Below are 25,473 nucleotides of genomic sequence, written 5' to 3'. Positions count from 1 at the left end.
GCACTATTCATCACTCTTGTTTGACCATATAATATGAGTTATACGTTAAGCAAAATATAGTCAAGTGGGATCTTGTTGGATTCGTCTCATAAAATACTTTCACAATATCAATTTTTTATAATTTTTACTCTTACACAATTATAGATATTTAGCATATAAAAGGTGTTTCGGGATGCGTAATTTCCTCCTTGTTGCAATATTAACAGAACGGAGGAAGTATTAATTATCATTCCTAAAGCTATTAGGATTGATTATAGTCTTCTAGAATACTCTAGAAGGTTCTTTTAAATCCTAATGGAGTTAGGATTGATAATTATGTTTCAAAGAGTTTGAAATTGAATAAAACTACTCCTTTTTAGAATCCTTATTTTGTACGAAGTGGAATATGTTAAGATTTTATTTTCGTGCCTTATAATCTTTATCCAAAATTTATATGGTTGGATAGATCTTGAAATTATCTTTCCATTGATATATTATAATATTAAATCCGAGCTATAACGAAAAAGATAAGAATTAGATATGAAACTCTATCCAAAACTGATACCCTTTCACTATTTCGGCCATATATTTTTATCTACACAAGATTTTAATCTGATTATAATTAGGTTGGAAAGTAGACTTCAAGATCTTTCCAACGACATATTATATGCCTTATTTGGACTTCCGGATCAAAAGATATGATAAAAACAAAACATGTGAAACTGATTATTAACGCCTAACGCAAGCATTAGCGTCTGGCGCTAAGGCTTGGCGCCTGGCGCTAATCGTGTTTTATTCTCGTTGAAACTCTGATTCGTTTTTTTATCCATCCGATTGATTTTCTCTATAAATAGTCTCTTAAAATTCTGTTTTTAATCATCAATTTTCATCAATTCTCTAATTCCCTCTTTCATCAATTTCCATCAACTCTCATCAAGAATTTCTTGATTTTCTCTCTCTTTCTAGCCTAGCCTTTTACAAACACAATTCCTCATACATTAGTACTAGACACGCCTAGCCAAGTTCGAAGTTGTCTTCGACGTGAAAGGTTTTAATTTCTGAGGGTTTGGTCCCAAATCTAGTCTAAACTTTCTTAATTCTTTCTTTCAATTATTTAATTTAATTGTTTTGATTATTATTTTCCTTGAAGTTACTAACGCGTGTATTTTGTTATTAGAAAGAGATACAAGGCATCCAAGTAAGTGCTTTAATTGTTTTATTAATATTATGATATATAAATCATGTTTAGGTTGCTATTCTGATTCCTAGTATCATGTTGGGATGCTTTTCTTAATTTGATGTTTAGGGTGACAACAATAAGTTCGTAGTATCATGTTTAGGGTAAAGAATATAATGTCAATTATGATTTATATGATGCTTCCTATTTTCTTTCCTAATAGCATGTTAGTATCATGTTAGGGCTAAATATTTTATTTTTAATATTTAGTGACATGCTAGGGTTTGTTATTAATCTTGTTAGTATCATGCCTAGGATCTTGCTATTATTATGCTTTTATGATTAATTTAATTATTATGATTATTATGATGGTTATGTTGCTTGATTATTTATTGTTATTGCTTGGTCACACCTTTTATGCATGTTTAAAGGGAATTGGTATTTGTAATCATGCTTAATAAGATAATTAATAATCTTGTTTAGGGTTAATATGATTATAATTCAAGTGATCGCCAATAATAGTTTTATTTGTGCATTAATATTCAACCAACATAGATAAACAGGTTTAGGGTTAAGCCTATTGATTGCATGTTAGTTAGAAAGCGCACATGGATACGATTAGAATAAAATAGAGGTCTATTATTAGGGCAGGTTCAATCTCTTTTAGGTTGGATTTGTACCTTTATCCCCGAACTACCAGTCATGGTTCCAGACCTATTGGAGTTGACGATCTCCTGAATCGTTAAGGGGTGTAACCTTCACCCTGTGAACGGTTTACATGTTCCTAAAAATTGTTGGCTATTCTTTTGCTCTATCTTCTTTCCCTTTGGACGCCACCGTACTTTAGTGTATGATCACAGTGGGGTTCAAGCTAGGGGTAATGCTTGAAATATTCCCTAGACTTCCCCACGTATTTTTAGTCCCGATCCCGGCTCGTTCCCTTTCCCCGTCCCGCTGATTCCGCCCTCATCCCCTTCCCCATCATTATTTCGACATGTCTTCCCTTCAGGTTCTGGTGGTTGTAATGGTGCCTCATGTTTGGTGGTTGAAGGGTCGGAGCTTGCGGGTCAGACTGGTTGTGGTAGGGTTGGTGTTTTGGTTGCTGTGGTTGTGGTAGGGGGTGGGTGTGGGGCTGGTGGCTCAGGGGATGTAGGGAGGTGGAGGTAGCTGGGTTGGTGTTGGTGTTGGTGTTGGTGGTGGGTAGGGTGGTTTGCATCTTTATGGTTTCTATTTCTTTTTTAAAATTTTTTTTAAAGTAATTATTTTTAAAAAAAGTTAGTTTTAAATTAATTATTAATTAAGTGTTATTAAATAACATAATAATCATTATTGCAAAATTAATTTCTTTTTTTAAAAAAATTACCTAATCAATAAGTTACCGCTCACTTAGGACCATTGAAAGCAAATTCATATTAAAGTTTGGATTATTTAAAAATAATCAATGTTGGGATTATTTTGGGCGAATGTAGCAAAGTTGAGATTATTCTTGTCAATTTTTCCTTGTTTTTATGTATCATTTGTTGAATAAATTTATACTTCATTTGTATATGCAGGCGGTTTTTTTTTTTAATAAATAGGTTTTTTTTTTTTTTGAAAAACAAAAATATATAAATTAAATGAACCTAAACGAGTTATACGCGAGCCTTAATAATTCGAGTATTAAGTTGTTTGAGATGCAATATATATGCTCGTTGACAAAACAAGCTTCAAATTATTGTTTGACCATATTTGTGTATTAATGATTTGAACAAGCTTTGACCGAGTTTGTTCACGAATTGTTGACACTTGGTACACCAATGCCTTCCATTGTTTTAAACTCACATCCATCCCACAATAATAATACTTCCTTCGTTCTATTAATATTGCAACAAGGATGAAATTACGTACGCATTTCAAAGCACATTTTATATGTTAAATATCTATAATTGTGTAAGAGTTAAAATTATAAAAGTTGATATTGTGAAAGTATTTTATAAGACGAATCCAACAAGATCTCATATGACAATGTTTTGTTTAACGTATAAATCATCTTATATGGTTCAACTAAAGTGATAAATAGTGTAAAAATTTCATTATTATAATATTAATAGAACGGAGGAAGTATAATGTACTCAAGGATCCTCATAGATGCAACCATCACAAAGATAATTATGTTGAGAAATCCGCAAACATATATTTTTATGTCAACAACCTCAATCCAAGCATCTAGTTTCCATCTGTTTACATACATTAAAAAAGTAGATATTTGTCGTTGTATCACATCCAAATTAAGAACACTTTTAACATGAAATTACCCAACTAGATGTCTCATTTATATAAAAAAGTAGATATTTATCGTGGTATCACAAAGTAGATATTTGTCGTCGTATCACATCCTAATTAAGAACACTTTTAAAGAAATTATATTGCATGTCGCATAAGTTAACTCGTAAACATAATAATTACTAAACAGTGCAAATTTAACATTATAGTTTTTTTTTTTTTTTTTTTTTTTTTTTTTTTTTTTTTTTTGACGAGAACGTTATAAGTTACTAAGCTCGAATATTAGGTACTATTAGTCTATTATACATGTTTTCAAAAAATAAAAGGTACTATTATAGTATTATACATATGCCTCACCATAATAATGCAAATGCATGCAGCATTATGTATGATTAATTAGTACTAATAATACATCATATAATAGCCTAATAGGTACATAATTTATAATTATATATGTAATTGGTTAGAAGCTAATTAAACCAACAACCACTAATAATTACCGATCCCCATTCCAAACCCAAATGGCTCGAGCATCAATCAACCTTTGGGCTAGTTCTCCGCGAACTTGTAGACTAATAACGTCGTTTACACCACCAATAAAGTTCCCTCCTATGAAGATGGCCGGAACACTTGGTACGTGCCCCATCGTTCCTAAGGCAGTTTCAACTTCTTGACTATTCAATAGCTCGTTTAGCTCGTACACTATGGGATTTGCACCATAGCTTATAAATAGATGCTTCATAGAATGGCTCACTGGATCTGTACTATTCTTACTAAAAATAACCACCGGCTTTTCATCTACTAACGGCCTTAAGGTGTCCATGACTATCACAATGATCGAATTATGTCGATGCCTCACCTCGATCGATCTCTTTCTTTGTTTGAAGTATTAGTGATATTTACTTGGATTAGGGCACCTTGGATATATATATGTGCATAATAATATATATAGGAGTTGAAAAAGGGTTGTTGTTACAATATCATTGTCAAGGTTAAAATAAAAAAATATATGAGAGGGATGCTATTCTCGAAATTGTGAACCTAGGCAAAAGGAGCTTTTTAATGATTCTGATATGATGCCTTTGACAATTAGATTATCAAGTCTTGTCTTAAGATTATTATTATCTCCAATATTATTACCGTAGCAAAAAAAAAAGAAAAAAAAAAGAAAAAAAAAGCACGCATTTTACGGATTATGGTACTTCAAATGATAAAATAAGGCAATTTCAGTAGGACGGAGAGAGTAAATGTAACACCATATCAAACATGTTACACGTTTATAGTACTAGTAGTGTGTAGTATCGATTTCACATTTTGTCTGTAGGTTGGTTTTAGGATTTTTATTAACCTAGCTTTTGTTTGGTGCCATATTTGGATGATCATGATACAGACCTCGACATTTATGTGATGAATTTCTCTCCTCCCTCCATTTCAAAGCTAGAGTTTTTTAAAGCCTGGAATTATGAGGTTCGAATGCATACATCCTTATATTCAACCACTTTGTATAAGTCTTACAAGTTCTATCATAATCCTTGAATAGTTACTTATATTCGTTGTCTATAATCAATTTCTTACAATTTTATTTAAATAAAAAAATAAAGTGAACTGAACATTACCTAAGAAAACCTCTATTACAACATGTAAACGGCTTTACAAGATACGAAGGGTCAATACTCGAATCCGAGTTGATCACGTTCAACACAAGTAACTCCTTTTACAATTGAAGAAAGAAAGCATATATGGATAACAAAATGGAATATATGGAAATGAAAGGGTGTACATAACTACATATATATACTAGTAACATATACATATAACAAGTAAGAATGCATCGTTTCTGATGCGAATTAAAGAGCTTTGGTTGGATATCATATTGCAAAGTCTACTCCGCGTGTCTTATGTTTGCCAAAGTTATGTAAAGTTACAATCCACAACATATCTTTTTCTACATGACTTTCTTATCGGTTCCTAAACTTTAATGTTCCCCATACTCCATCCGTCCTCAAATATTTGTCTTTTTTATTTTGACAATTCCTCGAAAAATTGTCATGTTACCTTAATCTTCTGTATTCAACTCATCTACCTAGGCGGTGTGAATCTTACCACTATCTTACTTTCATTCTCTTTCTTTGTTATCTCATGTGATGTGAGATCCTTCACTAACTCTTTCTCCTTTAACTGAATATTATAATATTCAAATATTTTTCTTTCATTTGTAGCAAAAATGTTAATGTACTAATTCACCATATCTACATACTGTAATAAAAATAATCAAATTAGTTCATGAGGCAGACTATAATATAAATGCATATAAATAAGTAATAGAAGAATAATAAGAGGAATGCTTGTAAAGAGGTGTTGAGTCCTGTAATGCTAGGTCTGCTTATAATTTTAAGAGTATTAGTGACTAGGGAGCTTGATTGATTGTGCAATTAGGGCATATGGACTCGCCTCCTACGCAAAGGCAATGCTAGGATCGGATACACCATTCTACACTCTCAGTCCATTAAAAGTTGCCCATTTTTTGTTTTACCACCTCCGTTAATTGTTATCTACAACTTTGAAATATTTTGCATCTCACAAATAATACCCCAAAGTTGTTGATAACAATTAACGGAGGTAGTATATAATTATTCGAGAAAGATTGTGGGGATTATCTTAAATCTATAACCCTTCTAAAAGCCCCAAGCACCAAGACTGTAGCAATTTAATTGTTCCTTATGAACAGGAGATTGACGGTTTTGCCCTCTCCTGCCCTTAGCACCCTTCCCTGATTGACCAGATTGACCAGATTGACCAGGGCTATTTTGGTCTTTCTAATTTTTGCATTCTAGCTGTTACTTGTATGTTGACGCGTCGTTGCTTGGTGTGCATTTGCCTGCTCTCTCTTTATTCACTTTCTCTCTCCTCAATTGAATCCTGATCGTGATTGAGTTTTGATCATCAGGGTTTCAATTAATTGTGAAATTCGGATTTATTTCTTAGTTTTGAGGATAGATCATTGTGAATTTAGGGTTTTCTTGGGAATTTGGGTGAAAATTTGAGAGGATTTTGTTGAGTGAAGAAGAATGGGGAGTACAGAAGGATTGGTGAAGCAACTTGGAGTGACGAAGCCGATTTCTATGGCGGGACCTTCTACTGTTGATTTGCGGAAGACTCTGGAATTGAAGAAGGTTTGTTGATTTGATTCTTGAATTTTTAGTTTTAATTAGGGATTCTTGTTTATCGTAATTGATTGTTGTTGATCGCTCAATTTGGAATTTCAGTTTTTGGTTGATTCTGGTTTTATGAAAGCGATGACGAGGAGGCAAAGAGGGAAGCGTAACTCATTCTCTCTCTTTCGTTCCTGGTTAGCTGAGTCTTGTTTGTTTTTTTTGTTTTTTTTTTTTTTTTTTTTTTTGTGTGTTCATTTTAATTTTTTCCCTTCTTTTTCTTTTTTCTTTCTTAATCGGTCCTTTCTGATTTTGTAAGGGTGTTGCAGCGGTTAGTTCAATTGGGTCGTTTCATGGAGCTTGTGGTGCTGTAGCTTTGGGTCTGGTTGTTGCATGCTGTAAGGTGTGTGGATTTAAATTTGTAATTTTCCCTGGTTTAATTGGTGTTAAATTCAATATTTTTTTATTTTAATTGATTATTTATGAAGATTGATTTTTTTTTTTTCAATATAGTTTTGTTCATGGAGCACAGAACATTTTTTTTTGTTCTTTATTGATTGTTATTATTTTCAGTTTGTTGTTATAACCTAACTCTTGGGATTCTGGGTTCCCCTAATTTTGTGAACCCTTTTGTCGGATTTGAAGTTTTTTTGCTTCTGATTGTTGGGGATTCCAAGCTTGGGGTGTTTTTGCGTCCATTGAAATTTGTTTCAGCAGAATTTCTGATTTTGGGTGTAAAGGATAATAACTTTCTGGATTTTAAGTGTTAAAGATCAAATTTATTATTATTATTATTATTATTATTTATATAAAATCTTAATTTGATTGATAATCACGTGTAGGATTCAACCTGCAGATTATTACCATGAAGTCGGACCTGAAATTACAGATGCTCCAGAAACCAAGTTTAGGATTAAGGTTTGTTGGTTTTTTTTTTATTTTTTTTATTTCTTTTATTTTTTTTGGCTTTCAGTTGTTAGTAATTGAGATTGCTAATTGAATGTTGATTTCTTTCAATGAACATTGCTTTGTGCTGAAAATACATGATTTTGCCAATTGCAATATATGGTGTTTTAAATTTCTGGGTTATTTTGTTTTTTTTTTTTTTTTGATAATTTTGATGGTTTTGCTTTGATTTTCATGATAATTTGCTGGGCCATTTTTGTTTCACGGTAATTTTGATGGGTTTTTGCATTGTGCTGGGGTTTTAGCATTGTACTACATTATAATTTCCTTTTTCCATCTAGGGCTTGTGCTCAGGGGAGATTCTCTTTTTGAAGTTGCAATTTATCTTTACGTACTAAAAGTAGTTGGAGTCCTGCAGGAGAACCAATGTTTGTTGTGACAATGTGATGAATGGGAGTCTTTATTCATATTGGATTCGGTAGAAATCTAAATTTACAAATCATCTCTGTAAGCACATAATTTTAAAGCATAAAATTGCATGTAATACTGTAAATCTTTAGTTTGCAGTACACTCCATATTTTTCAAGCCATAAATAGTTCAAATTCCATCTTACCATCCCCCCCCCCCCCCACCCCCCCCCCCCCCCCCCCCCCCCCCCTCTTTTTTATTTTCTTAAAGTAATATGTATTTTCATTTAATATTAAAGCTAGGTATACATTTTATAAAGTATACAAAATAACAAAATATATTTTCTAAATTAATGAAAAGATATGGAGTTGCTCATTAGTTTCTTGAGTCGTGTTTGAGGTCAACTCAATTTGCCTCTCTAAGGTTTCAAGACCAAGTGGAACTTGTTATAGTTAGTTGCCGATCAAGATTTGATACTATGTAGATCAAGTAGCTTTTAGTGATTTTGTCTGATTCTTTATAGGTTCATAGAGGGACTGGAAAGGCTGATATATACGATCTTGCCTTCTTTCAAAACATTCAATGGTTAATTGTATCAAATGATAGAGGCACTATCCATATATTCAGTTTTAGAGTCCGTGTATTTGGTGATGTTGAGTAGCTCGACCTTATTCTACTCCCGAATTGCAGCATCAGAATTCTTCATCTTCTCTTGATTCCCTCAATCCTCAGAATGTTAGTGTCGGTGCTAATCCGAGTTTATCTCTTCCTCTTGTAAAAAGTATGATTAATAGTATACCTGCTATATTATGTGGTAGATATTAATAGAAAAAATTCTGTAGATTGTTTCTTGGGAGGGGGGGGGGGGGGGGGGGGGGGGAGTGGGGGGGTGGGGGTAGGGGTAGGTTGGGGAGGGAGTATGGGTTTGTTGGCCAGTTGGTTGTGAACGCAATTGAGCATTCAAAGAAGGCGAATCCTTTATCCCTTTTGTAGAACTATGTACTGTTACAAAAGAACTAAATATAATTAAAGAAAATTCTAACGTTTGTCTAACTCTATCCACGCAACTATCTGAAAAGTTCTATAGTATCAAACTACTATAAGTATATTGATAATTTAGTACTCACTTGTTTTAAAATAGGAAAGAGTAATGTTATAGCAGAAATAGGGAGAAAAAAGCTTTCCATGATAGCAGTCTGTTTGTGTTTCAGAAGAGAGTTTTTAGTGCATCATGAATTAAGCTATTAAAGGATGTGCTTTAGTAAGTTGCCTTCATTGACCAACACTTTTATATCCCTTGTTTTTCTTTTGGCAGGAGTACTACCAAAATATATTAGTTCTGAATGATCATTTGCGCGTTTTCACTTACCTGAGAATGCCCGATGCATTGTTGCATTTGGATCCCACAACACTGTCATTGTGGTTGGCTTGGATGGAAGGTATATGGAATTTATACTCTATTTATGTTGATCTTATGATTGCCCCTAGACTTGGAGTGAATGATATAGTGACATGATAGAGTTTTTTTATTATTTTTTTAAAAATATATATATATATATTTAAGTTATTTATCTTTTACGTGACAATGACAACTATGTTCTTGTTAATTTGTTATGACTTGATGAGTGAAGGTTAAATTACAATTTCTAAATGGATGATTTTATAACTTAGTGTAATATGAAGCAAAAGAAACAAACCAATATTTAGTGGGTTGATTTGAGTGAGGACGTTCAAAATAAATTTATGCAATAAGTGAGGAGTTTCGTGAAAAAAGTATGGAGTCGGTAGAGTGGTTAACTAAAGTAATAAGTCTGTATTGTCAGTCTGAAATGTCACAAGCAAGTAGCAACGGCAAGCTCCATTTTCTTTCTTTTTTTTTAGTCCATTTTGTTGCTCATTTTTCACAAATTATATGTTTTTTTTTTATGTTAGTATTCTAATTTTTCCTTTTTAAAAGTATAATGTATACCTGCTTTGACTACCTGTCTTTAGTTCGCTTTCTCTCCTTTTTAATTGCTTTGATTTCTATGAATTTGCATTGTATGTGATTTATGTTCTCAGTTTTATTTATTGGTGTTAATTTACAAGATTGATTTAATTTTTTTGTTTTTTTTTATTTTTATTTTTGTGTGTGTGTTTATTCTATTTTCTTTGTTTTGGTATTTATGAATTTGCATTTCTTGTGATTTATATTTTCAATTTATTAATTATTGTTAATTTTTAGGATCGATTTTGTATTAATCTTTAGGGACGTAAGACTATGATTACTAAAATTGTTAAAACCATTAAAGAGAGAGAGGGGTGGTAGAGAAGCATAAGAAGCAAGAGAAAGGGGAAAGGGGGTGAATGAAGGAATGAGAGGGGGATAAGGAAGAGATTGAGAGAGAAGGGTTACTAGGTGATGGCTAAGATGATATAGAAAGATTGAGGTCCTCAAGAATACAAGGTGATATGTCTATTTTATATAATGTTTTACCCCCGTCCCTTGGTCATAATTAGTAGTGTTTTTGGCTCTTTCGGGCCACTTTTATTACTAATATGTGTTTTCTAGTGTTTTCGTAGTTTTGGTTGAGTTTTGCAGGGAATTGCACCTTTGGAGCATTTTCCCGGGATTTTTTATGAAGCAACTACGAGCATTGGAAGAACACGACCACTTATGGAGCCCAAGGCCGGTTAGAGCCATCGAGCCGGTGATTAAGGGCTCGGTTATTTGGATCACGAGGCAATTTGGACCACGTATTCGAGACCCGAGAGGAAATATGGATTGGACCGAGAAATCTAGCCCAATCGAAGTCCAAAGCCTTGAAGATAAAGACCGGGCCCGATCGGGCAAGCAATCGCCCGATCGGGCGGATGCGCGTGGGAGTGCCATCAAGGGAAGGCGCACCCGATCGGGTGAGCTGCTAGCTCGATCGGGCGCGGCACTTTAGGCTGGGCAATGAGAAAAAGACGGGCCCGATCGGGCGCGTGTTTTTCTAGAACCTGATTAAGTTTAGTTAATTCTTGTTTTAAGAGAAGTATATATTCGTTTTGTACGGATTTATTACGTATCTTCTTTCTCTTAGACTTTCTCTCTCTACTTAGTATTTTTCTCTCTCTTAAATTCTCTCTAACTCTTGTTCTTAATTCATTCATTTAATTCCAGATTTAGTTTGGTACAATTTCTTCCCTTTTTAATTTCAGTTATTTTTAATTGCTTTCTTGATCATGTTCTTATTTATTTATTTGTTTGGTTTAATTATGATGATTAGTGAGTAGTTTAATTCTAGGGTTTATGGGGATCCATAATTAATATGAAGGGATAGTTTGTAATTATTGATTGTTGATATTGCATGATAATTTCCTATTGAATCGTTTTAATTCTTTGCAATTAGATTATGAATCGAGCAGATGTAATTTGATTGTGAATGTTTAGCAATATTGAATTGATGAATCGAGCAGATGTTGATTTAATATTAAAGGTTATTTTTAATAGGAACTTAGGTCTAATAAATTGCGAGAGCCTGTTAGATCCATGTTGGTTAATAAATTGCGAGAGCCTGTTAATCATGTTATTTATGCATTGTTGATTATTAATTGCTTCGTTCTATCTCGAAATATTAATTATTGGTAAACCTGTGACCTTAGGTTTCCTTATTATTGATTCTTTTCTCGTTAAACTCATCCTTCGTAGTATAGAATTCATATTTAAAATATTGGTTACTTAGATAATTTAGATTATAATAATTAATTAGAATTAAAAAGACTTGTTTCCCTGTGGAGTTCGACCCTACTTTCCTATATACTGTAGCTAGTGATTTAGGTAATTATTTTTTATTAGGGGATACGACTTTACCCTGTCAAAATTTGGCGCCGTTGCCGGGGAAACAGTTTTATTTTTATTTTCTGATTATATTTTTGTAGTCTAGATTATCCCACTTTTGCCTCAGAGAACATTAGTTCTTTGAGGCAAATCTCATATTTGTCTCTAGTTCTTTGTTTATGCCCAGGTGTTCTAGATCAGGTGATATCCCTTTTGATCCTGAGATCGAGCGTTCTTTTCATAGGCAAAGGAGACTCTATAGACAAATTCTGGCGGGTTCTGAGGAGGACAACGATCGAAGAGATTCTCCCCCTGATTCTAGTGATACAGATATTCCTTCAGATTCAGAATCAGAGATGATGGCCCAGAAGAAACTCAACGATTATTCGCAACCGAAGCTTGCAGACTTCCCACACCTTACTCCTACTCCGGCCCTAGATGGAGTTCAATTTGAGATCAAGCCCCAATTTATCACTATGATAGAGAGGAAGCAGTTCAGCGGAGCTAAGGGTGAAGATCCTAATCTTCACATCGCAGATTTCTGCCAATATTGTAACACCATTAGACAAGCCGGGGTTACGCAGGACCAAATCAGGGAGATTCTTTTCCCCTTTTCATTATGTGGCAAAGCAAAATTATGGTTTAATGGTTTGAATAGAATTACACTTGGTATTACTGACTGGGAAACTCTTGCTTTGAATTTCTATAATAAATATTATCCTGCAGAGAGAACAGCGGTGCTAAGAAGTGCTATTCAGAACTTCGCTCAAGAGGCCGACGAATCATTATATGAGGCTTGGGAGAGGTTCAAGGATCTACAGAGAGAGTGCCCCCACCACAATCTAGCACAATGGCAATTGATCCAAGCATTCTATAATGGACTTGGAAATTCTTCTAGATCAGTACTAGATTCGGCAGCTAGTGGGAGGTTTATGAATTTAAATGTGGATGATACAGGACAGGTTATCGAAGACATGGAAATACACAATTCCCAATATGGGAATCCGAGGGGGTTTGCAAATAAGGGAAAACATAATGTCGATTCCGTATCCTTTTTGCAAGCTCAATTAACATCTATTTGCCAAAAATTAGATAATCTTACTACTGCTCCTAACTCTGTAGCTAATGTTTCTGCTGTAGCTAACCATGAAGTTTTTTGTGAAAATTGTGGAATTGTAGGTCATTGGGAGCAAGATTGTAGGAGCTCTATGGAACAAGTTAATGCCTTCCAAACCTATAGGCAAAATAACCCCTATTCCAATTCCTACAATGCCGGTTATAAAAACCATCCTTATCTTTCATACCGGAGTACCAATGTACAAAACCCTCCATCTCCACAACAACCACAACAGCAACCCCCGCCACAGCAAAAATATTATCATCCCAATGCCGGCCAGAAAAGCCAAGTATCACCCTCATCATCTTTCGACCCTGCCATGACAGAAATTAGAGCGATGCTAGCTAATATGCAAAAGCACATGGAGAGTAGGGATGCGCAAATTGATTATATTCTAGCCCATAATAAAATCATGGACAATCAAATTGCACAACTTTCATCTACCCTACAATCCCGTCAGCAGGGAGTTCTACCGTCACAACCTATCCATCCTACAGATCATGCTAATGCAATCACTCTAAGGAGTGGTTCACATTATGATGGACCTCCTATGCCACAGGAAGATGGACCAGTTTCTGATCTATATTCCTCTATACCAAACGGTAATCCTGCTAGCCCTGCAGGGCTACAAAAAGATACTAACCCTACTAATGTTTCTGTGCAGGGTAAATTGCAGGATAAGGGAGGAGTTGTGCAGAGCCCAGTTATCAAGCTTCCATTCCCTAATAGACAACTGAAGAGTAAGCTTGATAAACAATTCGGTAAGTTTTTAGAGGTTGTGAAAAACCTGCAGGTAACAGTTCCCTTCACTGATTTAATCACTCAAGTACCTGCTTATGCTAAATTCATGAAAGACATTCTGACTAGGAAAAGGGCCTTTAATGAAGTAGAAACTGTAGCTTTCACAGAGGAGTGTAGCGCTTATTTGCAAAATAAATCACCTCCTAAATTAAAGGATCCCGGTAGTTTTTCTATCCCTTTTCACATTGGGAATGTTTTTATTGATAAAGCTTTATGTGATCTGGGTGCTAGTGTCAGTGTCATGCCATCATCTATATGTGCTAAATTAAATATGGGGGAATTAAAAATTACTAATATAACTTTGCAAATGGCACATCGTTCGGTAAAATATCCTTTAGGTATTTTAGAGGACGTACCTGTCAGAGTTGGTAAATTTTTTATTCCTGTCGATTTTGTTGTTTTGGATATGGCAGAGGACACACAAATACCCATTATATTAGGTAGGCCTTTCCTCCACACTGCAGGAGCTATTATTGATGTGAAAAATGGTAAACTGACCCTTTCTGTAGGTGACGATAACGTTACCTTTAATTTAGGGAAGGTTTTGAAAGGGCCTATGTTGGAGGAAAATTGTTATTATATTGATACAATTGATATAATGGACAATATTTGTGTTGATAGCTTGCCACAGGTTCTTGCGAAGGATCCCTTGGAGGAAGTTCTCTGCGGGAATTTATCTAGCGATAATGCAAGCATTTGGGGTAATGAGGTACAAAGTATTGAAAAAGCTCTTTCCTTAGAAGAGTTAAGCCCCAAAGAGACAATGAAGGTAGTAAATTTAGTTCAAGAATCAAAACCTGCAGAGGTCAAGAAACCTGAGCTAAAACCTCTCCCTTCTCATTTAAAGTATGTTTTTCTAGATGAGCAGGAACTACACCCCGTGATCATCAGTACTGCACTCACTGACCTACAATCTTCCCAACTTCTAGGGGTCCTCAAAACCCATAAGAAGGCTATAGGGTACAGTATTGATGATCTCAAGGGTATTAGCCCTGACTTTTTCATGCACAGGATTCATCTAGAGGAAAATTACAAGCCCTGCATTCAACCCCAACGAAGATTAAATCCAAACATGCAGGAAGTAGTCAAGAAAGAGGTGATGAAATTACTCGATGCAGGTATCATCTATCCTATTTCTGACTCCAAGTGGGTAAGTCCTGTGCAGGTAGTACCGAAGAAAGGTGGGATGACTGTGATAACTAATGATAAAAATGAACTAATTCCCACTAGAACTGTAACAGGGTGGCGTATGTGCATAGACTATCGTAGACTTAATATCGCCACTAAAAAGGATCACTTCCCTCTCCCCTTTATTGATCAAATGCTTGAGAGGTTAGCTAATCACAAATTCTTTTGCTATTTGGAAGGGTATTCGAGATTTTTCCAAATTCCGATTCACCCTGAAGATCAGGAAAAGACCACCTTTACATGCCCTTATGACACTTTTGCATATCGTAGAATGCCCTTTGGTTTATGTAATGCACCTGCTACCTTTCAACGTTGCATGATGAGCATTTTTTCTGATTTCATAGAGTCTATTATGGAGGTCTTTATGGATGATTTTAGCGTATATGGTTCTTCATTTGATTCATGCTTAATTAATCTCGCTAAAATTTTGAAAAGATGTGAGGAGTGCAACTTAGTACTTAATTGGGAGAAATGTCACTTTATGGTGACAGAGGGAGTAGTCCTTGGTCATATTATATCTGATAAGGGCATACAAGTAGACAAAGCTAAAATATCAGTGATTGAGCAATTACCTCCTCCAGTCAATGTCAAGGGAGTTAGAAGCTTCTTGAGTCATGCGGGGTTTTATCGCCGCTTTATCAAAGATTTTTCTAAAATTGCTAAACCACTGACACAGCTTCCGCTCAAGGATGCCCCATTTATTTTTACTGACGAGTGTCTTGAGGCTTTTCACAGGATTAAGCAAGCTTTGATATCGGCACCCATCATATGTGCTCCCGATTGGAACCTCCCTTTCGAGATCATGTGTGACGCAAGTGACTTTGCACTAGGAGCCGTGCTCGGACAGAGAAAGGATAAGGTTTTGCATGCTATTTATTATGCTAGCAAAACCTTAGATGAAGCCCAAGTCAACTATGCCACCACAGAAAAGGAGTTTCTTGCTGTTATTTATGCTTTGGAAAAATTTAGATCATATCTAGTTGGTTCTAAAGTTATTGTTTTTACTGATCATGCAGCATTGAAATACTTGATAGCCAAGGCGGAATCAAAGCCAAGGCTACTCCGTTGGGTTCTCTTGCTCCAAGATTTCAATATTGAAATAAAAGATAAAAAGGGAGCAGAGAACGTAGTGGCAGACCACTTGTCACGTATCAGGTGTGATGAGGGTAAGGATTCTTTACCTATAGATGATTCTTTCCCTGATGACAACCTGTATGCAGTTGTAGAGCATCACCCTTGGTACGCCGATTTTGCTAATTATATAGTGGGTGGTACTCTACCTCCTGACTTGTCCTACCAACAGAAAAAGAAATTCCTTTATGATGTTAAACATTATTTTTGGGATGACCCTTTTTTGTTTCGTGAGTGTGCAGATGGATTATTTCGCAGGTGTGTTCCCGAATGGGAGGTTCACAGCGTCCTTACCAGTTGTCATACTTCACCCTATGGTGGACATCATGGCCCCACTAAAACGGTGGCCAAGATTAATGAATCAGGCTTCTTTTGGCCTACTATGTTTAAAGATGCTAACACTTTTGTGCAGGCTTGTGACTCTTGCCAGAGGACTGACAACATTTTGCGGAGGCATGAGATGCCCCAAACTGGGATTCTAGAAGTTGAAATATTCGATGTTTGGGGTATCGATTATATGGGGCCGTTCCCATCTTCCAATGGGAATTGTTACATACTTGTAGCCGTCGATTATGTGTCCAAGTGGGTTGAAGCCATAGCTTCATCAACGAATGATTCCAAGGTAGTCATTAAGCTCTTCAAGAAGATCATATTTCCCAGGTTTGGTGTTCCACGAGCTATTATTAGTGATGGGGGTACCCACTTCCATGAAAGACAATTGGATAACCTCCTCAAGAAGTATGACGTATATCACAGAACAGGGCTTAGTTACCACCCTCAAACTAGTGGTCAAGTTGAGGTCTCTAATAGGGAAATCAAGGCGATCCTAGAAAAGGTAGTAGCCAAGTCAAGAAAAGATTGGAGCATGAAGCTTGATGACACACTTTGGGCATACCGGACAACATTTAAAACACCGATCGGTACTTCACCTTATAGATTGGTTTATGATAAGGCATGTCATCTTCCCGTAGAATTGGAGTACAAATCTTTTTGGGCAATCAAAGAGCTTAATATGGATTCTAAGGCCGCGGGTAAGAAGAGACTCCTTCAACTCAATGAGTTGGATGAGTTTAGATTTTCGGCATATGATAGTGCGCGGATCTACAAGGAGAAGACCAAGAAGTGGCACGACAAGAGGATCCTACCAAGAGAGTTTGCACCGGGCGATAAGGTTCTTCTCTTTAATTCTAGATTGAAGATTTTCCCAGGAAAGTTGAAGTCTAGATGGTCCGGTCCCTTCACTGTCACAAAGGTAAACAAATTTGGTTCGGTAGAGTTGGTGAATGATAAAGGTGAAGAATTCAAGGTGAATGGCCAAAGGTTGAAAGTGTATCATGAAGGTGCTACCATTAGAGATGTGGAGGAGACTCTCCTAACTCCACTTCCAACATGAGTTTCAAGGTGGTGAGAAGGTCGCGCGGGACCTAGATAAACCAGCGCTTTGCGGGAGGCAACCCGTATTTTATGCTTTCTAGGCTAGATTTCCTTTTCCTTAATTTTTCTTATTTTATTTTTATTTTTATTTTTTTAGAGAGGCGAGGAGAGTGAAATTTCACCAGTTTTAAGTGTTGTTGTACAGGTATGAATTTGACAGGTATAAAGACTCAGAAAAAATTTGAAGAAGAAACGAAATCGGAGAATAAGGCTCTCTCGGGCCCGATCAGGCGAGGCTCGCCCGATCGGGCACGCAAGCTATCTAGAATTCAGCAGCAATTTCGCCCGATCGGGCGACGTTGCCCGATCGGGCGCGTAAGTGAGCTAAAAATCACTCACCCCACTACCAACCACCCCCACCTTTCACCTACGGCATGCCCACTTCCTCGGTCGATTACAATGTCGACCCAAATGCCCCATATGACTTTTCGGCTTTTAGGAGCCAACTAGACCGCATTGAGACGGGGCAAGGAAGGGTAGAGGGTATGATGCAAAACCTAGACTCTAGGTTAAGCACTCTATATGGGAGGGTTGGTCTTATTGAGAGGAACCTAGGGAGGGGCCTTTACCCCATGTATGATGATTATGCCCGTCGGGGGGCTATTCCTCCCGATTCCCTTACTCCCGATTGGTTCCAATACCCCCAAGGAGGGTATTCTCACCCCGGTGCTTATGGTACTTATGTGGACTACTCTTCGGTCCACGGATATGGGGGTATGGGTGGGAATGTAGACCCTAACTACTATGCCGGTGGTTCGGGGTATGGTGGTGGTGGCTCTAGCCATGGAGGGGCCGGCTCTAGCCACGGTGGGGGGTACTCTAGGATGGATGAGGATGAGGAGTAGGCTACTCTCCCAAGTCAATGAGGGCATTGCTTGATTTGGCTTGGGGGGTGTTCTTTCACTTGGAAATTCTCTTCCTTCTCTCCCTTTATTTGCTTTCTAGTATAGTTTTTATTTGCTTTCCTAGTGCAGTTTTTATTGCTTTCTTATATATGAAAAATAAAAAATAAAAAAATTGAAAAAAATAAAAAAATTCAAAAATACGTTCCAATGAATTGTAAATCATGCTTCCCTGTGCCCCATACTTGAGAAAATTGTTTTGATTCTTGGTATTTGATGATGAATATTGTGGATTTGTTGGTCATGATTTGAAGTCTAATTGTTTGGATTCCTTAACTTGCGTCAATTTTGCCCAACTACTTGTGAATATAGTGCTTGACTAGTTGATTTGGTTAGGAAATGTGTGATAGTTCCATAATTCCTGGCATGCCAATGAATTTGAGTATTGATTTACAACTATGAGTAGTGTTTCATGACTTTTTATTATGCACATGAGGAGGACGAAGGCGTTCATTCTTTAGGTAGCCTTCAGAGTATTTAGATACATTTGTTCCCTTCTTGTCACCCATGTTGTTGCTTGTGCCCTTTTATTGTTTATAGCCACATTACAAGCCTTAATTGCCCCATTGGTTACTAGTCCCAAGCTTGGCTTGGGGGAGCTATTAGTGAGTGAGGTGAGGGAGTTTTGTAGTGTGCACTTTATTTGCACAATTTGGGTGGGTTTTGAGAAGTAATTTGTTCTTGATCATATTTTTATTTTTTATGAGTTTGAAAGTTGTATATATTTGAGAAAAAAATAAAAGTGTGATGAAAAAAGAAGTTCAAGGAAAAAAAGTGAGAAATATGAAAAGAAAAAGAAAGTGAACTTCTAAGAAAAAAAAAAAGAGAAAAAAATGCTTGATGTTCAAATGTTCTAAGTGAAGGTTAATCAAAAGAAAGAAAAAAAAAGTCGAGTTTCAATGTAAATATTTCAAGTTATGAGTTCAAAGTTTGTTATTCACTCTTGTTCTACATTACCATATTTTTATGAGTGAAATTGTGAGTGTTGGGATTGTTTTATTGTTTGGAGTATATTTGGTGGATTGTTGTGGGAGTTGGTTATGTTGGAGATGTGTATGATCATTATTTTTTATCATGGATTTATTAGGATTTGGCTCCCTTAATGCATAGCTTTTCTCTCACATAATCCCAAATTTATCCTACCTTTACCCTAGCCTTACATTACAAGCTTAAAAGACCTTCCGACCTTGTGCATAGAAGTTATGTAAATGTGAAAGTGTTGTTTTTCAATGCAAGTTATGACTTGACATATTTCGAGTCGACTAGTAGGATGAGCGTTCAATGTTTTTATACACATGAGAGTGTGAGTTGGGAGGGCATTGTTCACTTTAAAGGGGTTGGGTGAAGAGCGATCGAGTACATTCTTTACTTGCCACATAAATGAGAGTCGAGTGTGTGAGCACTAGTCTTGAATTCTATATGCTCTTGTGGTTTGCTCTACTTGACAATTTTTGGGGAGGAAGGGTGATTAGATGAATAAGATTGATTGACGTTGAAGCATGTTTGTTTAATTTTACCTTGAATCGTTGGCTTTTGATTTGTTGATTGGGGTGAAGTATGTTTTATATGTTCATTGATGAGCTCTTTGCTTAGGGACAAGCAAAGGTTTGGCTTGGGGGAGTTTGATATGTCTATTTTATATAATGTTTTACCCCCGTCCCTTGGTCATAATTAGTAGTGTTTTTGGCTCTTTCGGGCCACTTGTATTACTAATATGTGTTTTCTAGTGTTTTCGTAGTTTTGGTTGAGTTTTGCAGGGAATTGCACCTTTGGAGCATTTTCCCGGGATTTTTTATGAAGCAACTACGAGCATTGGAAGAACACGACCACTTATGGAGCCCAAGGCCGGTTAGAGCCATCGAGCCGGTGATTAAGGGCTCGGTTATTTGGATCACGAGGCAATTTGGACCACGTATTCGAGACCCGAGAGGAAATATGGATTGGGCCGAGAAATCTAGCCCAATCGAAGTCCAAAGCCTTGAAGATAAAGACCGGGCCCGATCGGGCGGATGCGCGTGGGAGTGCCATCAAGGGAAGGCGCACCCGATCGGGTGAGCTGCTAGCTCGATCGGGCGCGGCACTTTAGGCTGGGCAATGAGAAAAAGACGGGCCCGATCGGGCGCCCCCTTTGCCCGATCGGGCGCGTGTTTTTCTAGAACCTGATTAAGTTTAGTTAATTCTTGTTTTAAGAGAAGTATATATTCGTTTTGTACGGATTAATTACGTATCTTCTTTCTCTTAGACTTTCTCTCTCTACTTAGTATTTTTCTCTCTCTTAAATTCTATCTAACTCTTGTTCTTAATTCATTCATTTAATTCCAGATTTAGTTTGGTACAATTTCTTCCCTTTTTAATTTCAGTTATTTTTAATTGCTTTCTTGATCATGTTCTTATTTATTTATTTGTTTGGTTTAATTATGATGATTAGTGAGTAGTTTAATTCTAGGGTTTATGGGGATCCATAATTAATATGAAGGGATAGTTTGTAATTATTGATTGTTGATATTGCATGATAATTTCCTATTGAATCGTTTTAATTCTTTGCAATTAGATTATGAATCGAGCAGATGTAATTTGATTGTGAATGTTTAGCAATATTGAATTGATGAATCGAGCAGATGTTGATTTAATATTAAAGGTTAATTTTTAATAGGAACTTAGGTCTAATAAATTGCGAGAGCCTGTTAGATCCATGTTGGTTAATAAATTGCGAGAGCCTGTTAATCATGTTATTTATGCATTGTTGATTATTAATTGCTTCGTTCTATCTCGAAATATTAATTATTGGTGAACCTGTGACCCTAGGTTTCCTTATTATTGATTCTTTTATCCTTAAACTCATCCTTCGTAGTATAGAATTCATATTTAAAATATTGGTTACTTAGATAATTTAGATTATAATAATTAATTAGAATTAAAAAGACTTGTTTCCCTGTGGAGTTCGACCCTACTTCCCTATCTATTGTAGCTAGTGATTTAGGTAATTATTTTTTATTAGGGGATACGACTTTACCCTGTCACAAGGCAAAGAAGAGTCAAGAAAATTACAGCTCTTTTAGGAGACCGTTACAAACATAATGGCCTTGTTTGGTAGTAAGCTTATTGGGGGCATATTAGCTTATTTGACTAACTTTAGCTGATTGACTAGTCAAACAAGCTAATACAAGTGTTTGGTAGTAAGCTTATTGAAAGAGCTTATTCCACTAAATAAGCTCTTTTTGAAAAAGCTCATTTTAGGAGCTTTTTCAATTAGCTTATTCATTAATTATTGTGAAATGACATTTATAACCTCATTTAATTTAAAATCCTATCTAAACTACCTACCCCACAACTAGCTTATTGGTCATTTCACATACTCAATCACCTTTAACCTATCAGCTATTTACCAAACACTTTTATATAATCAGTTAATACAATAAGTTAGTCAAATCAGTTAATAAAATCAGCTAGTCAAAATCAGCTAACTCAATCAGTTTCAGCTTTCAGCTTTCTCCCAAACAAGGCCAATATCTTTTCAATGACATGACAGAAATATAAATTATTAAAAAGAGAATATCTTAATAACCATGACTATATAATTATAAGACAAATGAGAGGAGCAATAGAAAAAAAAGGAGTGACGAAGACTGAGGGAGCAAGTAGGACAAATTGAATTATCAAGACCACAATAGAAGAATGAAAAGGAGAAAAGAATAAGAGCAAGAGGAGGTAAGAGAGGAGTTGATGATGAGGAAACAAAAGGGTTAGAGGGAGATAGGGAAAATGTGACAGTAACGATGCAAGAGAAAGAAGGGAAAGAGAGAAGGAGCAATGTCAGTCTGAAATGTCACAAGCAAGTAGCAACGGCAAGCTCCATTTTCTTTCTTTTTTTTAGTTCATTTTGTTGCTCATTTTTCACAAATTATATGATTTTTTTGATGTTAGTATTCTGATTTTTCCAATGATTTCACGATACAAGGCATCAGTAAGGACTCGGTCTCCTAAGGTCAAAATGATTGACAATTTGTTCAAATATGTGTATAAGATGAAGGTATCATGAGGTATGTTTGAGGATGATGTTGTGTACATGTTGTCTTAAGCTTAAGCAGTTCTAATATGGGTCATTATATTTCATCAGGGAGGCTCTGCTTGATTTCTATGTCAGTTCTCGAAAAAAAAAAAAAGAAGAAGCCCAAACATATTATCATATATAGGTACTTTGCCTAATTAGTATTTAGAAACTCTTCATTTTTTTTTTTTTTTTTTTTTTTTTTGCAAAATCATTGAGGTTTGCCCGTGACTATTAAGCTACCATTAATCTTGCTTTCAATATTCAATCTGTTTATAGAATTATGCTTATAATTAGGGGTCATGCAAAACTTTTTTGTATAGATTGAAATTAGATCTCTTGGCAATAATGAAAGACTTGATTTCTGTTTTTTTTAGGGTGTTGATTTGCCTATTGCAATATTTGCAAAAGGTAACTTTTATTAATTTATTTATTTGTTTAGATCTTTATTTGATTGGATATGACATATGAGGTCTATTAATATGTTTATTCTGTAGTGTGTTTAGTTGTATGTGTAACTTTGATTTGTGGTATTACCCCACTAAAAAAACTTGGCTGGTGGTAATTTATTGTAATGTATAAAATTTGATTTGGAATTTAAAGTAAAATTATACTATGAATGAAATTTTGTAATGGGAGGAATATTTAGCTATCGTTATTGATGGATTGACGTTGAATTAAGGTTTTAAGTTATTTGATGCTGAAAGATGTTATTTTCAAATTTTGAAAGTATGATTAGCAATATTTAATTATGATTCCGATGTGATGAAATAATTTAGGTTATAGGGTGGTAAATTATATCTAGCAAGATGAGAGGGGATGTATTTGCAGCATAAGCTGCTACAATGGGTAGTTGCAAAGGTGGGACAGCGCAACTATTGCAGGTACGTAAATATTCTTTCTTTTTTAGTTCTTTTGCTGATTTAAATTATAATTGAGAAGAATTATTTGTTGAATGTTTGTCTGATTTGTCATATTATTTGATTTTGGAATTGGAACAACGTATTCTTGAATTATGAGAGTTAGAGATCATGTTTGATGTTGATGTAGGAGCTATTATATACATCAAGAGGGAATTCAGCCTTATAATTATATTCTTAGATTATACTATGTCCATAATAATAACATATATCTCAAAAAATAATGGAATTATGAGATTATGCTTGCATCTATAATCCTTATAATTCAGATTTATGCTGCTAAATTCATTTTAATTTGCCGTGTTTGATGTTCATTTTAAAGCACTTGGAGGACTATTTAGAGGCTAAATTTATGTTAAGTAGGAAAAGTTTCTTAGCTTTGTCTTCTTTCAGCAATAGTGAAATGATCTCCCACAAGCTTATCACTAGCTTATCAATGTGAAAGATGTCACTAAAATCAATACTTTGTGTGATTAGTCTTGAGTTTCTTTAAGGGAAATGGTAGTAATAAGAAGTATTTTAAGATGATTTATTACTCTCAAGTGTCAACACTAATTTTTTAGGTTAATTCCAGTGTGGGTACGTGTGGCTTCAAACAATATCCGAGGATTTTGAGCTGCTACTTTATTTGCTTATACTTTTCTGATTTTGTAGGATTTTTGCTACTTTATATTTTGATTAAAGATAATTAATGTGGGCATTAAAATAAATAATCTGTTCTGATTATGGGTTTCTCCTTTATAAAATTAGGTGGTGTATTGGAAAGATGAGTTTGGCTTCATGTTAGCTGACATTTTGAAACAAAATAAAGTAAATGATTCAGGCATGAGATTTGATCCCGGGGTAAGGACAGCTGATTTCGATAGGTTTATAGCCGAGTATGAGAATGATCATACTTCTTGTTCTTTGTCTACTTTGATTAATTTTACGGCAACTGAGGAGGAGATCGAGGAGGCTCTTTACCGAATTTAAGCTCAAAAAATTTCTGAATATATGAAAGAGTTCAGACTCTTCACTCTTTTGTAGGGTGTGCTGCTATCAAATCTTATAATTTACAGCTTAAGTAGCAATTACATTTGGACATGTGCAATTTTTCATTAATTTTCCCTTTATTCCCTTCTGTATGGTTATAAGAAATTCGTTAACGTATTGAAATCGAAGTAGCATTCTTCATTATGAAAGGATTGCGGAATTAATACTTTTATTATGCAGGACTAATTGTTTAAAAAATATAGACAATGAAGTTTATGTCTACATAACTGTATTGTATAATCGTATATATATATATATATATATATATATATATATATAGATAGGGGAGGGATCCGGTGAGAATAGGTTCATATGTGAGAATTCATACTTATATGAGAACTGATTTAAAATTTAGAACATATGAGTAAAAATTTAGAACATGTGAGTAAAAATTTAGAACATGCGAGTTAAAATTTAGAACATGTGACTCAAACTAAAATTCTGAACATATGAGTAATAATTTAGAACATTTGTGTGAGTAATATGTTTAGAACATCTGATTTAAGAATTAGAACAAGTGATTAAAAATTTATAAAATTTGTTTTATGAAATTTTAAACATATGAGTAAAATTTAGAACATCTGATTTAAGATTATGAACATGTGAATAAAAATGTAGAACAAACTGATATAGAATATAGAAAGTGTGAGTAAGGAATTTAGAACATACGTGTAAAAAAATAGAACATACGCTTTAAAATCTGGAACATATAATTAAAAATCTTAGAACACACGTTTTAAAATTTAGAACATATAAATTAAAATTTTGGAACAAGTTATTTAAAATTTATGACATCAAACTTAACTAATTTATGGTTTAGAACATGTGAATACTAAATTAGAACATTTGATTTAAATTAGAACACCTAAGGAAAAGTTTAGAACATCATATTTAAAATTTAGAACATACGAGTAAAAATTTAGAACATAAAGAGTGTTCTCACATAAGAAAAATTCTCATATAAGAAAAATTCTCACGAGAGTCTTCCCCTATATATATATACTACCCCAAAGTTATGTGCAACTTCATATATATATACACTACCTCCGTTAAATGTTATGTGCAACTTTAAAATATTTTATATCTCACAAATAATACCCCAAAGTTACACATATATATATATACACACACAAACACACACACATTGAATACCACTCACAGTATCCAGAATTATATGTTCAATGATTAACATAAAATAAAGCTAATCAAAATT

The 25,473-nt window shown here is 34.9% G+C and overlaps 1 protein-coding gene across 9 annotated transcripts; it reads left to right on the top strand.

The window, feature by feature from the left end:
* The first annotated feature begins 6,261 nt into the window (after positions 1 to 6,261).
* On the top strand, positions 6,262 to 24,325 carry LOC145624039 (nuclear poly(A) polymerase 4-like). 9 transcript variants are annotated; one of them, XR_014110364.1, is made up of 7 exons: positions 6,262 to 6,591; positions 6,685 to 6,767; positions 6,900 to 6,973; positions 7,427 to 7,488; positions 9,201 to 9,324; positions 23,088 to 23,192; positions 23,979 to 24,325. XR_014110364.1 is itself a non-coding variant. In XM_081676967.1 (6 exons), the coding sequence occupies exons 5-6, from the start codon at positions 23,154 to 23,156 to the stop codon at positions 24,198 to 24,200; spliced, it is 261 nt and encodes an 86-aa protein (XP_081533093.1). In that variant the 5' UTR covers positions 21,810 to 22,105; positions 22,226 to 22,300; positions 22,378 to 22,453; positions 22,686 to 22,719; positions 23,088 to 23,153; the 3' UTR covers positions 24,201 to 24,325. The 9 variants fall into 9 exon arrangements, 6 of the variants coding, with proteins under 6 accessions (XP_081533098.1, XP_081533096.1, XP_081533093.1 ...); XR_014110362.1 differs by having other exon boundaries at positions 6,268 to 6,591; positions 7,413 to 7,488; XM_081676967.1 differs by lacking the exons at positions 6,262 to 6,591; positions 6,685 to 6,767; positions 6,900 to 6,973; positions 7,427 to 7,488; positions 9,201 to 9,324 and adding exons at positions 21,810 to 22,105; positions 22,226 to 22,300; positions 22,378 to 22,453; positions 22,686 to 22,719.
* Positions 24,326 to 25,473: the final 1,148 nt, after the last annotated feature.

Source organism: Chenopodium album, chromosome 3, assembly GCF_948465745.1.
Source record: "Chenopodium album chromosome 3, dcCheAlbu1.1, whole genome shotgun sequence".
NCBI lineage: Eukaryota > Viridiplantae > Streptophyta > Magnoliopsida > Caryophyllales > Amaranthaceae > Chenopodium > Chenopodium album.
The sequence above is the reverse complement of the archived record's forward strand: the minus strand, read 5'-3'. Positions and strand labels throughout refer to the sequence as shown.

Coding starts and splice junctions, on each gene's coding strand:
- LOC145624039 (XM_081676967.1), top strand. CDS start 23,154: ATGGGTAGTTGCAAAGGTGGGACAGCGCAACTATTGCAG. Junction 23,193..23,978: donor GGACAGCGCAACTATTGCAG/GTACGTAAATAT, acceptor TTATAAAATTAG/GTGGTGTATTGGAAAGATGA.